Source organism: Ylistrum balloti, unplaced genomic scaffold (assembly GCF_031769215.1).
Source record: "Ylistrum balloti isolate Yb309-2 unplaced genomic scaffold, AGI_CSIRO_Ybal_v1 Utg369770, whole genome shotgun sequence".
In the NCBI taxonomy this organism is placed as follows: domain Eukaryota; kingdom Metazoa; phylum Mollusca; class Bivalvia; order Pectinida; family Pectinidae; genus Ylistrum; species Ylistrum balloti.
This window is the reverse complement of record NW_026781964.1, coordinates 53,200-67,500: the sequence shown is the minus strand read 5'-3', so window position 1 is coordinate 67,500 and position 14,301 is coordinate 53,200. Positions and strand designations below refer to the sequence as shown.

The 14,301-nt window shown below is 37.9% G+C and overlaps 1 protein-coding gene and 1 long non-coding RNA gene across 3 annotated transcripts in view; one reads left to right on the top strand and one right to left on the bottom strand.

Moving 5' to 3' along the window:
• LOC132543834 (transcription initiation factor TFIID subunit 5-like) overlaps window positions 1-4,475 on the bottom strand; it is a 40,127-nt gene extending 35,652 nt beyond the window's left edge. The window contains exons 1-3 of the mRNA XM_060207346.1: window positions 4,339-4,475; window positions 1,303-1,415; window positions 1,036-1,114 (exon numbers count right to left, since the gene is read on the bottom strand). Coding sequence (XP_060063329.1) covers window positions 1,036-1,114; window positions 1,303-1,415; window positions 4,339-4,455 — 309 coding nt within the window. The 5' untranslated portion in view covers window positions 4,456-4,475. The remainder of the gene's footprint in view (window positions 1-1,035; window positions 1,115-1,302; window positions 1,416-4,338) is intronic.
• Window positions 4,476-4,662: 187 nt separating this feature from the next.
• LOC132543830 (uncharacterized) lies at window positions 4,663-9,144 on the top strand. 2 transcript variants are annotated; one of them, XR_009553983.1, is made up of 4 exons: window positions 4,663-4,690; window positions 4,812-4,838; window positions 5,195-5,250; window positions 8,560-9,144. It is a non-coding gene; the product is annotated as an uncharacterized LOC132543830 (long non-coding RNA). The 2 variants fall into 2 exon arrangements; XR_009553982.1 differs by having other exon boundaries at window positions 4,671-4,700.
• Window positions 9,145-14,301: the final 5,157 nt, after the last annotated feature.

Genomic DNA, 14,301 nt, shown 5'->3' with positions numbered 1-14,301 from the left:
CTGCTTCCCATCTACTGTATTTACAGTAAAATAGTGAAATAAACTGCATGTGTTGCATCGAAAAAGAAATATCAGTTATGAAAAATTCTGCGGTGAAAAAAAAAAAATTCTAGCACCGAATTGAATTAATTAGTTTCCTTTTGTATGGGAATACCTTTTACCTTCATCTATTATATAGTGTACATAAATAATTGAAATAGTTGAAAAATAGTAGCTATATGTGTACTTTATGATATTCCTATGTTTTTCTATGATTCTATAATTGAAAAATAGTAGCTATGTGCATACTTTCTAATATTCCTGTTTTTCTATGATTCTGTTATTGAAAAATAGCAGCTATGTGTGTTCTTTCTTATATTCCTATGTTTTTCTTTAATTTAAAACAGTAGCAATGTTTCTTATAAATAGGGTACGTAAGTAAGTTAATACTGTAAATGCATTCAATGTGAAATAAAAATACATGTAATTCTTAAATATCCACTTATTTTTCTCTTGAAAGTAGGAAGTTTTATGAAGCAGTCTATAGCCTTACCCGTAATTATCTCCTATTGTTCTACCTTTCACACCTAGTCTCACCTGGCCAACAAAATACCTTACCTGTATACAACAAAAATCAAAATGTTGGCTAAGTGAGAAGACACCGGCTCCAGAAAAACAGGCAATAGAGCAGACTAAGACAACATGAACACTCCTTGACTACTGAATATGCCATCATAGAAATATATACACATCATTTCGTCAAACTGTTTTCATGCAAGAAAAAAAAACGTAATAGGAAATTAATCGAAATGTAATTACAATTACAAAGCAAACTTTTTCTGCAACCAATTATAATTGTCAAGTAATTCAAGTCTTCAATTACTAATTACTGTTGATTACATAAAAATTGTAAATGATCGTAATTACATGATTTTAGGTCAGTATAGTAGTCACTACAGAGTATCGGACAAACATACCTTGTGGACATCAAGACAGCTATCAATGAAAGATTTTAGGTCAGTATAGTAGTCACTACAGAGTATCGGACATACATACCTTGTGGACATCAAGACAGCTATCAATGAAAGATTTTAGGTCAGTATAGTAGTCACTATACAGACTAGGGTCATCAGAACTGTAAAACAAATGAAACAAGGGTAATTAATGATTACCAAGCTCAACGCCGGCAAAATTATATTATAAAATTTTATGACTTAAGTTTGAAAGTGATTAAAGAATGGACAATGAAACAGAGTATATAAAATAAAACAGGAAATATATAGGTAAGCATGACCAAGATATTTTATGATTTAGGGAATTTACCTTTTGTAAGCAGCCAGGGCATGAGAAACATCACTTTCACTTGCTGTAGTTGAATGAGGTGTGACTTCATCATCTTTTATCCCGGCCTCACGCTTTAGTAACTCCTCAGTATCCTACCAATCATAAAAAATCCTTTTTGTTAGATTTACATGTTTGATTGTTCATTTCTCACCTGTAAACAACCACAGTCATTTTGAAACTGGTGGCTACCTCATTGTAAACATATGGGAGACCCATCACTCGCCATCCAGAGCAATTTGGGTACAGAGTCTTGCTAAAGACCCATCCTTGTCAGCATAGACCAGTCCCTGAGAAACACAAACCACCTGAGAATGGTCTCCACAAATCAAAACTGCTATATATGGTACAGTTATCAAGTTATCATTTAATCTTATCAACCCAAATCTTCAATAGTCTGTTGAGATGCCGTAATAGTAGACGCTAACCTTTTAATAAATATAATATTTAATAATTAATGGCTTCACAACCCCCATTCTAGTCTGTAGTTGGTGTAAGCACAGGCCGACCTATCCCCTTTCTGGATTCCTCGGTAAGATTCAATTATGCCCCTCTGTGTCGCATACGGGTAATAGCGAGCGCTTTATGGTATTGTGTGTGTGTGATAATTCAACTCCAACAACCTGCCCATACGATCAACTTTAAACGGAAGTGTGGCAGGAACTTCATTACCCACAATACACTTGCCGCAGCACGCAATGAGAACTGCCGACCCGTTGAATGGATTAAAAATTATTTTGACCAACAAAATATCGTTTTAAGCTCTCATGTAGAAATAAAATCATACTAAAAGTCTTCAATAATTCAGATGAATTTAACAAACATATACTTTAATGGTTTGAAACGTATATAACAAATATCTCGTTGAAAAATTGCAATTTTAACCATTTAAGATTTGAGCTCCATTGTGCTCCGATGTACCTGATATTCGGTTTAATGTTTGGGACCTTTCGTCACTTTCAGTGAACGAGACGATGTGTTTCTTGTTCACGGAAAGTGATGTAAGGTCCCAATTTGACGAAAAACTCGCCCATCTCCTAACTATATTAATTCTGCAAGATGAGGATGTTCTTTCGATAACTAATTATGATCATGTATTTGAATGTTTAGAAAATTTCCAGCAAACACTTATAAGGCACAATGATAAAAAAACTATTAGTGGTGATTTTTTTTGATTTTTTTAATTTTATTTAAACATATATATTAATATTGATTTTCTTAATTACAATGTATAACAGAATAGTCTCAACAAAGTTTATAACTTTACCCTCTTTTTGCTACCAGGACAAGTTCAAATTGCTTAAAAAACCGAAGGTTCTGAAGCATTGTATGATTTGTTCATGAACAGAACGAAAACTCTCAATAGCAAAGAGAAAAGAAAACGGCGGGAGAGAACATTGTGATTTTAATAATGAAAACTTGTTAAATATATAAGCACCACCTTTACCAATCCGACTAAAACTATAATATATTGTCTTTCACCATATTTTGACAAAATCCTTTCTTTTTTTAAAGCAAAGATGATAGAAAGTCCTCTCTGCAATATCTGTAACTCTAAAAGGGAAACTCTTTTGCATTTATTTTGAAGATCATTTTTATCAATTGTTATAGTCTAGATATGTTGTCAGTGACTTTCTTAATACATTTATTGTTACCATTGAAACCGATGACCCTCATCAAAATTTCAGTTTTTCTGGGCCAATACTCTGACAAGGTAATTGCTCAAAACTGTTTACACTTAATAAGCTAGTAGTCTCTTTTGTTATGGGGAAGATTGCCATTTAAATGCTTTTTCTGATACCATGGAAACATAGGCCAAACCACAAAACTTTTTTCCAAACCAGTTATCTTAAACCATTCAAGGTAATTACCCGATACTCAAAACATTGTACAGGCATCAAGCTAGTACTCTAGTAGAAGTTCTCTATTTCAATACTTTGTACAGGTATCAAGCTAGTACTCTAGTAGTTCTCCATTTCAATACTTTGTATGGAACAATTAGAAATAACAAATAGAAATTAACTTGTTTTAATATTATATAATTATATAAACTTTATTTATTTTACAACAATTGCGAAACAAGTTGTGTGTTAAGCGCGCGAGGGGTTCATTGTAACCCGGGGAAAACCCACGTGGTCGGGCAGGTGACCCCTTACCTTTTCACGTCCAGTTCCGGGAATCGGGTCGGCTAGGTGAAAGGCGAGTGCGTCACATAAATATTGTTGTGTGTTTTTCATTTAAACAGCTTCGCGAAGGGAAAGTGTCACATTTTGTGTTATTTTGTCATCCTTTGTTTTGTTCTTCTTTGTCTGCCTTCATGGTGTATGATTGTATGTGCATGACTTACTTACATATGGAAAGTTTGTTATTTCAACTCTGTTTCAACTTATAAAAATCACACTTGTTGTAAGCAAGAGAGGGGTCTAACTTTGGGAGGAAACCTGTATCTTTTCTATCCCTTCGGGGAATCGAACCCCGAATGGCTAAGTGATAGACAAGTGTGTTACAACTGTGCCACCAAACCACCGTCTGATCATGGTGATACAATGTTTTCTAGAAGAAGATGTGTTGCTGCTGCTGCTGATATATTGGTACATTTGTATGTGTCGATATTTTGTTCAAATCTTGCGAAATATACAACAAATTAAAAAAAAAAACACGCTTCAGTGCAAACATGGATCAGGCTGTTCAAAATGTGCACTTTCTTGACCAACTTGCGCTCGTTTTTAGGCAGTGCTTACTTCATATTAGTCCTGTATTTGCGGTACAGTTGACTGGTTTGAGTAATTACTGAAATGTGGGATCATTTGAAATAGAAACTCATAAGCAAAAAGGCTATAGCCACTATAAAAAGGTCTTGAATAGCGGACCCTATTAACAGTTAACACCTTTGCAATACTGATTTTCAATTTTATAATTTGTGTATGTGTATGTTGTAAATGAAAATTTGAAAATAAAACATCGTTTAAACCAATATTGATTTGGAATGTCACTAAGCAGTAATTAACTGGCTTATACCTTTAAATTATTTTTCTTCAAAAACTGCAGCACTGCTAGCAATGTTTGCTTATCCGATACATCAGACTTTGGAATAATTGGCTCTGCGTGGCTTGACAAGACGCCTGACGATGGCATTGTAGCCGGGTTTTGGCCACCGGGCGCCGCCATTTTTGCAACACGTACTCTCTAAACTAAAATGTGAAAAACATGATCATGTCGATAATTCACTATATCAAGTGTTTAGTGTGAAATATTTCAACATGATAGAAAAACGCACATATTAGTGACTTTGTTTAAAATTACTATAATATGCACGTTATTAGAGAGTATATATTCACTTCCGTTTCCTCTTTTCAGTTTGTCTTGAAAGGTAAGAAGATGTATGTCAGTTTAAGTGGAACATAAATCCAATGAAATCCTCATTTTAAAACGTAATGTTAATTATGACAGTGTTTACTTTTATTAATGATACATTTGTTTATTCGTTTCAGTCCTAACAAGACAAGATGAGGGCTAAGGTACGTATAAATTAAGTGATAATGATTGGTATGTGGTCACGCATTCGAGTTGCTACTAAGCGTGCACGGTCCACGTGTGTACATGAAAACTTCTCTTTTAGTTGATGAATTCAGATCTAAAATATATTGCAACCTTATATTCGGTCTTTTTTATATTATATACCAACCCAATCCCCTTGAAAAAAAATCTTGTCCTAATAAACGAAACCATGCCTGCCGTTAAGTCCATTGCCTAATCTAGAGTAAAATTAAGTTATCCCACATGAAGGTGAAAGAGAATCATCAGGTGTTGACCGTGTAATTGTCAGAATTTGTGTATCTTCAAATTTAACCATGCGCTTGTTTTGCTATTGCAGTGGAGAAAGAAGCGCATGAGGAGACTGAAGCGTAAAAGGAGGAAGATGAGGGCTAGGTAAATATTAAATTTCTCGATGTTCATTTATTTTCATTCACCCAGAAATTCATGAAAAATATGGATCTTGTAATTCAGGGTGGTGAAAGCATATTAATTTCCCTCAAACGAAGTGGGTTGGGGACATATTGCTGTGTATTATTCATAGGTTCCTGCCGTTTATCTTGTTTCTATTTCTCCGTCGTTTCCTAAAATTTTGCGATGGCATTTAATTAAAATTTACTGGAGTTTGTGTTGGTTCAAAAGGTTCAGACAATCTGTCCGCAAGTTTATTTAGTCTTAGTCATAGACCAAAAGTCAGAACTTTTGTTTGTAAAGCAAGTATTTCCGCTCGGAACTTTTCCTTGATTAAAACTCCAATGCTAGCAATCCTGTCAAGGGTTGACATCCAGACTGTTTGCAACAGTGCACAGGGTTTTCCATAATTTTGTTCGTAGTTAGTAGGCTGTGTAGTGAAAGTAGGAGGCTGGCCTGCCGTGTACGTGTAGTCGTGTACGGAACTGGATTGCTGTAGGCGGCCAAATGATCAAAGTAGCCGGTCAAATTGGCCGCCCACCGGCTCTTACGGAAAACCCTGAGTGCAATAGTCTTAAATCATATATTGATGGTAAGATTAAACCTTTTTCTCCTAATTTGCATATGTATCGAAACAAATGTTTGTAAAGCAAGTATTTCCGCTCGTTTTCCTTTACACCTTTACTTTCCAGCATATTTTACAATTGTCGTTACTATGCAAGAATCTCGCATAGACTGCTGATTTTAACCATACAAAAAAAGCAAACTCTAGCACGTTTAAAACAATGTCAAAGACACAAGTGATCTTAAAAGTATATTATGGCTGTGCATAACCCGGTTAAACTGTTCATATGGTCACAAATTATTCCACTCAACACGAATTGCACTTGTACAGGACGTTAGACCTGATATATGTTAAGCTCAAAATTTTCTGTCCAGTCTAATTAAGTAAAATTAGATGCCATTTCACTCCTATCACAATGCTTCTGGCAATATGTAGGTGTACCAACACTACTTTTAATGCTACTATTCTGAAAACTAATGATATTCATCAGACGAGTACGACTGGACTCGACATGCAAAATATTCTTAGTGCAGCCTCTAACCCAATCTCTACCTGACATTTTTCATGCTGTTTCAACCACTCCAACTGTTTCAACTGCTTGCACGAAAGTGCACTTGATTTTACAGTTCCAATTCAGTCATTTGATAGATATTTTTCCTCCATATCCGCCAAAATCGTGCTTATTGACTAACAGGAAATTATGTATAACCAAAATGGATCCAACCCCAAATAGTTTTAAAATGTCTATTTTCCAATTGAAAAAATCATTCAAGGGTTCGTGCTGTCTGTCGTCATCAGTGCCAATGACAAAAATGAAAACGTTTTGGCGATTCAAAAATTGCATTGGTGAAATTGCCACATGCACTGATATTTCACTGACCCAATGACTAAAATTGCCAATCTTGGCCATGCAAGCCCTACCTCCAGAAACATGGACGCAGGATTCATTATGTACTCAAAGGGGTGTAATTAATGCCATTTCCTTCAGCTTGTGTCGCAGGTGAGAAGGGTCAGGTTCAGGTGTTTGCACCCTCAGGCTATCTCTATACACTCTTGTTGTTAATAATCATTATTCTTTGATTATAATAAGGGACCATCAATTCAAAACAAAACAGTTTGGCCATCTTCAATATACTTTTGTGAGGATGAGGAAATACACATCTGGTACATTGTACAAAAAGACCCAAAATTGGTATGAAAAATCCACACCATTTCAGCATAGATCGTAAAGAATGTTAAATGCCCCATAAAATAGATATAAGTTAAGCAGTATCAATAACTCCGCCAATAATGAATCTTCTTTTAGCTGTAAAAATATTTAAATGATAGTTTATTTTTTATTATATATTTTTCCACTTTAAGCTGAAATCATTCTTAGAAAATATTTTCAAATATCTATAAATTATTGATCGGTATACATTAATGGATCATTTATCTTTGTTTATATAATTCTTCACAAAAATTGATTAAATATTTCTTATCTTGTCCTTTTGCTTCTTAAATTTTACCCAATATTTATATATTACTTCAGAGTTTAACAAAAGAACATTCTTTCTGATAAATCTTTAAAAATAAAGTACTTTAAAATAATGATGAAAACACATGTTGATTAAGCTGTCCTGTCATCTTTGTTTTTACCTAGTAAAGATTGTTATTGCTATATCCTAAGAAGTACTGAATGGATTTCATATGTATGTTCCCTTTGGTCTCTCCTTGTGCTCGTTTGATTTTGGGACTGATCAGAAGAAACAAAATGGCTTCCAGATAGCCATTTTGGATTATGCAAGCAAAGATTATCATTGCTATTTCTGCAAAAGGAATTTTAAACGTCCTATCACTAAGAACAAAAACAGTGAGGGGAAAAGCTTCAACTTTCAATGAGCATATAAAGATTAGAAAAAATGATGGGTGCCAAGATCCCTCTGGGATCTGTTGTGGTTAGCTTGCTCCTTTCCATACTGCTGTTCTTATTCCCATTTAAATATATCCTGGTGTCAGGACTCAATTTATTTGGTTACAAAATGTTCACTTCTGGACATTTTCACAAAATATGAATTACTTGTACATGATAATACTACCAGGTATGATTTTTGGCCGGGTTGCACATAGTGCAAATCTGGGTTATAGTATGGCAAATGCCAGCAGGGCGGGCAGGGAAAAGGGGTACCAGTTTTGTAAAATCAACTCCTAGAGTTTTTGATGTAGAACCATTAAACTCTTTGTATGATGTTTATATATATGTTGAAGATGTGCACCTCCTAATATGGATTCATTCCAGACATTTTTCTGGGCTTTGGAACCAAGATGACAGCCTTTGTCTCTCATTGGTTGAGATGTTGTTTTAAGCACGATATGTAACATTGCACTCATCCCGCAACCGGGCCAATTGTGGCTTTGCTCAATTTTTTCTTCAGCTACCTAGTATGTTTAATACCTTAATGAAACTGAAGACAGTTTATTCATTGCATATTGCATGATTGTTTAATCTTGTTTAAACATGGGTTTTGACCCTATCCTATTTGGCTCCTGAATTTATTGTTTAGCCAAAAATTATTGAGTGTGGCAAAATTTTTGGTGAAAGACTTTGGAAATTGTGACCACTTGTTTGAGTCCAAAAAAGTCCCAAATAGTTTCTGCTGTTTCAAATGATTGACATCAAAGTAATGAGAATTCTAGGGAATAATGGTACATCAAGTTTTAACTAACCTGTACACCTTGTTTTCTTGCAGGTCGAAGTAGATCAACTCCATCACTCCCCTTCACATAATTGGCCAGCTTGCCTCCATCTGCAGACCATCACCTGTGACAACCCTTTGAACAGAAGTTACCACTTGTGTTTAAAATTATGATGATTATGAAGACGATGATGATGATGAAGAATTGTGTTGATTGTGTGAACCCTCTCAGATGGATCAGACATCACACCCCTATCACAGTTGATGGTTCAAGCTTGCCAATAGGTAAATTTCAACTTGAAACTTAACCCTCATCGGGTCACCAAGGCAACAACAGCAACAATATAATAGCAGCAGCAACAACACATTGTGATTCACCATCTGTGGAGTCTATGGTTGAATAAGAAACAGCACCGGGCACATACAGGAGAGAAGTATGAAGAAGACGACTCACTGACGTGTACGCCAACACTGGGCGGACAGGTTATTAGTTTTGACTATAGACCTCGTCTTATGGTGGTCATTCGAAACAAATCTATTGGTTTGGGATGCGTGATTGGTTGGCTGGACAAGTGAACATCTCATCAGTCAGACTTTAAAATTGTGTGAAGGAATTAAAAAAATGAAAATAAAAAAGAAGTCTTTGCATTATAAATTCAAGTTGAACCACATTCTTGTAGCATTTACTGAAGATGCTACATGTTGGTGGTAGGTCTGCTTTATTTTCAGGATGGACCGAAACTGGCAGAAAATTTGATACCCTAAGACATGAAATTGAGAGGAAGTCCTATTCATGGTTTCTATTTTGCAGGATGGGGGGATCTTTGCTTTTGAAATTACAATTGAAAAGAACTGGAATCTTCCTCAAATTTATAATCTCTGACGAAAGCACCCTTGGACAGTTGGAGTGGTAATCGAACGCGCCCACACTAAAAAGCACATGTTGACGCCTCCATCTTGTTTGTTTAAAAATGGCAGACAGTACCGGTGACATCAGAGAGATGTGCATGGGGCTATCCCGGAGTTATATCCACATCCCGGGGTAAAACTAAATCCGAAGTATTTCAGATTTTTGAAAGAAGATTGGAACGAACCTCCTACCAAGTCAAACTTTGATATGTCAACTTTGTTGAAAATCTTACAAAAGATCTTGCTACAATTTTAATTAATCTTAAACAAGAGGGCCTGTATCGCTCACCTGGATCTGTATGACCAACATTAGTATATTTGAGCATATGTTCCACGTTTAACACCTTTGACCCCTGTGACCTTGAAAGATTGTAGGGCACCATATGAGGACCATAGTAGCTTAAATAAAATGATTCTAGGCCTGACGGTATTTTGGAAGAAGTCGTATAAAGGTTTCAACACATTTGACCTCTGTGACCTTGAATATGGGTCAAGGCAATTTCTTTTTGCAAACTTTGTTGGGCTTCATCAAAGGAAACTTCCAGCCATATATAATGAGTCTAGTCCCCCCGGTATTTTGGAAGAAGTTTAAAGGTTTTAACATATTTGACCTCTGTGACCTTGAATATGGGTCAGGGTCATTTCTTTTTGCAAACTTTGTTGGGCTTCATCAAAGGAACCTTCCCGTCATATATAATGATTCTAGGCCTTCCAGCCAAATATGATATCTCTACACCTTTCGGTATTTCAGAAGTTTAAATAAAAAGTTGCAAAATTTATCCGATTATACACTAGTACTAACAAATATCAAACACGATACACAACAACGGAACCAACAGGTATACTAACAAATACCAAACACGATACACAACAATGGAACCAACAGGTATACTAACAAATACCAAACACGATACACAACAACGGAACCAACAGGTATACTAACAAATACCAAACACGATACACAACAACGGAACCAACAGGTATACTAACAAATACACAACAACGGAACCAACAGGTATACTAACAAATATCAAACACGATACAAACATCAAATACTCCCAACGCCACAATGAAATAAAAAAGTTCCCAATAAGATCTTCATGAAAACTAAAAATACATTATTTTACCATTTGTCCCTCGAAACTTTAGTGAGTTTACAACCAACAGGCAGCCATTTTGGACTATGATTTAGAAAGTTTGTTATTAAGAACAACAGCATAGATTTTTCTCATTTCATGCCTCCCTTGATGAATAGTTGTGCCTGTTTGATTTTGGTACTGATCAGGAAGAGAAAATGGCTAACAGGCAGCCATCTTTGATTTTGATTTAGAAAATTTATCACTGCTTCTTGAGAAGTACATAGATATTTCTTGAATTTCATGTATAGGTTCCTCTTTGTCCCTAGTTGTGCATGTTGCAGTTAGGGAATTACAAGAAAAAATGGCTTTCGGGCGACCATCTTGGATTTGGTAGGTAAAGATTATCATCGCCATTTTCTGCAAAGGAATGTTCGAATGTCTTATCATTAAGAGCAAAAATAAAAAGAAACGGAAATGATCCAACTTTCAAAGAGCAAATAAAGATCAAACAATGGTGGGCGCCAAATTTCCACTGGGATCTCTTATCAGCTTGAAAGTTTTATCAACATTTCTAGAGAAGTAATGCATAGATCTTTCTCAAATTTCAAGTGTAGGGGGTCCCTTGGTCCCTGTTTACTCCCATTTGATTTTGATATTGGTCTGGAAAAGAAAATGGCCAACTGGCGGCATCTTTGATTTTGACCACCAACGTTTATTATCGCCATTTGTTGGAGAAATACTTACCGACTTTTCTCAAATTTCATGTTTACGTTCCTCTTTGTGCCTTTTTCGAGGCATTTTTGAGTTTGGGATCGACCAGAAAAATATTTCATACATATGTTCCCCTTTCATCTCAACTTGTGCCAGTTTAATTTTAGGGCTGATCAGAAAAAACAAAATGACTTCCAGGTGAACATCTTGGATTTGGCAGGAAAGGATTATCATCGCTATTTCTGCAAACGAATGTTATTTTTTTGTCATTTTTGTCGAAACCCCTGGAACCATCCTTGATACTCCAGGGGTTACTATCACTGTCCTTCTCTACACTCCTAGAACCATCCTTGATACTCCAGGGGTTACTATCACTGTCCTTCTCTACACTCCTAGAACCATCCTTGATACTCCAGGGTTTACTATCACTGTCCTTCTATACACTCCTAGAACTATCCTCGATACTCCAGGGGTTACTATCACTGTCCTTCTATACACTCCTAGAACCATCCTCGATACTCCAGGGGTTACCATCACTATCACTCTCTACACCTCTGGAACCATCTTTGATACTCCAGCGGTTACTGTCACTGTCCTTCTATACACTCCTAGAACCATCCTCGATACTCCAGGGGTTACTATCACTGTCCTTCTATACACTCCTAGAACCATCCTCGATACTCCAGGGGTTACTATCACTGTCCTTCTATACACTCCTAGAACCATCCTCTATACATTAGGGGTTACTATCACTGTCCTTCTATACACTCCTAGAACCATCCTCGATACTCCAGGGTTTACTATCACTGTCCTTCTATACACTCCTAGAACCATCCTCGATACTCCAGGGGTTACTATCACTGTCCTTCTATACACTCCTAGAACCATCCTCGATACTCTAGGGGGAACTATCACTGTCCTATACACTCCTAGAACCATCCTCGATACTCCAGGGGTTACTATCACTGTCCTTCTATACACTCCTAGAACCATCCTCGATACTCCAGGGGTTACTATCACTGTCCTTCTATACACTCCTAGAACCATCCTCGATACTCCAGGGGTTACTATCACTGTCCTTCTATACTCCTAGAACCATCTCGATACTCCAGGGGTTACTATCACTGTCATCCTATACACTCCTAGAACCATCCTCTATACATTAGGGGTTACTATCACTGTCCTTCTATACACTCCTAGAACCATCCTCGATACTCCAGGGGTTACTATCACTGTCCTTCTATACACTCCTAGAACCATCCTCGATACTCCAGAGGTTACTATCACTGTCCTTCTCTACACTCCTAGAACCATCCTCGATACTCCAGGGGTTACGATCACTGTCTCCCTCTACACTCCTTGAACTATCCTCGATACTCCAGGGGTTACAATCACTATCACTCTCTACACTCCTAGAACCATCCTCGATTCTCCACTGGTTATGATCACTTTCACTCTCTACACCCCTGGAACCAACCTGGATACTTCAGGGGTTACCATCACTGTCACTCTCTACACCCCTCGTTACTCGAGGGGTTACCATCACTATCACTCTCTACACCCCCAATACTCCAGGGGTTACCATCACTATCACTCTCTACACTCCTGGAGCCATCCTCGATACTCCAGCGGTTACTATCACTGTCCTTCTATACACTCCGAGAACCATCCTCGATACTCCAGGGGTTACCATCACTATCACTCTCTACACTCCTGGAGCCATCCTCGATACTCCAGGGGTTACTATCACTGTCCTTCTATACACTCCTAGAACCATCCTCGATACTCCAGGGGTTACTATCACTGTCCTTCTATACACTCCTAGAACCATCCTCAATCCTTCAGGGGTTACTATCACTGTCCTTCTCTACACTCCTAGAACCATCCTCGATACTCCAGGGTTATGATCACTTTCACTCTCTACACCCCTAGAACCATCCTCGATACTCCAGGGGTTACTCACTTTCACTCTCTATACACTCCTAGATCACTGTCACTCATAGCCCTCCATCCTCGATACTCCAGGGGTTACCATCACTATCACTCTCTACACCCCTGGAACCATCCTCGATACTCCAGGGGTTACGATCACTATCACTCTCGACATCCCTGGAACCATCCTCGATACTCCAGGGGTTACGATCACTGTCGCTCTCTACACCCCCGGTACCATCATCGATACTCCAGGGGTTACGATCACTGTCGCTCTCTACATCCCTGGAACCATCCTCGATACACCATGGGTTACGATCACTATCACTCTCTATCCCCCCGGAACCATCCTTGATACTCCAGGGGTTACTATCACTGTCCTTCTCTACAGTCCTAGAACCATCCTCGATACTCCAGGGGTTACGATCACTATCACTCTCTACACCCCTGGAACCATCCTCGATACTCCAGGGGTTACCATCACTATCACTCTCTACACCCCTGGAACCATCCTCGATACTCAAGGGGTTACTATCACTATCACTCTCTACACCCCTGGTACCATCCTCGATACTCCAGGGGTTACGATCACTATCACTCTCGACATCCCTGGAACCATCCTCGATACTCCAGGGGTTACGATCACTATCACTCTCTACACCCCTGGAACCAACCTCGATACTTCAGGGGTTACCATCACTATCACTCTCTACACCCCTGGAACCATCCTCGATACTCAAGGGGTTACTATCACTATCACTCTCTACACCCCTGGTACCATCCTCGATACTCCAGGGGTTACCATCACTGTCCTTCTATACACTCCTAGAACCATCCTCGATACTTCAAGGGTTACTATCACTGTCCTTCTATACACTCCTAGAACCATCCTCGATACTCCAGGGGTTACTATCACTGTCCTTCTATACACTCCTAGAACCATCCTCGATACTCCATGGGTTACGATCACTATCACTCTCTACACTCCTAGAACCATCCTCGATACTCCAGGGGTTACTTTCACTGTCCTTCTATACACTCCTCCAGGGGTTACCATCCTCATACTTCAGGGATTACTATCACTGTCCTTCTATACACTCCTAGAACCATCCTCAATCCTTCAGGGGTTACTATCACTGTCCTTCTCTACACTCCTAGAACCATC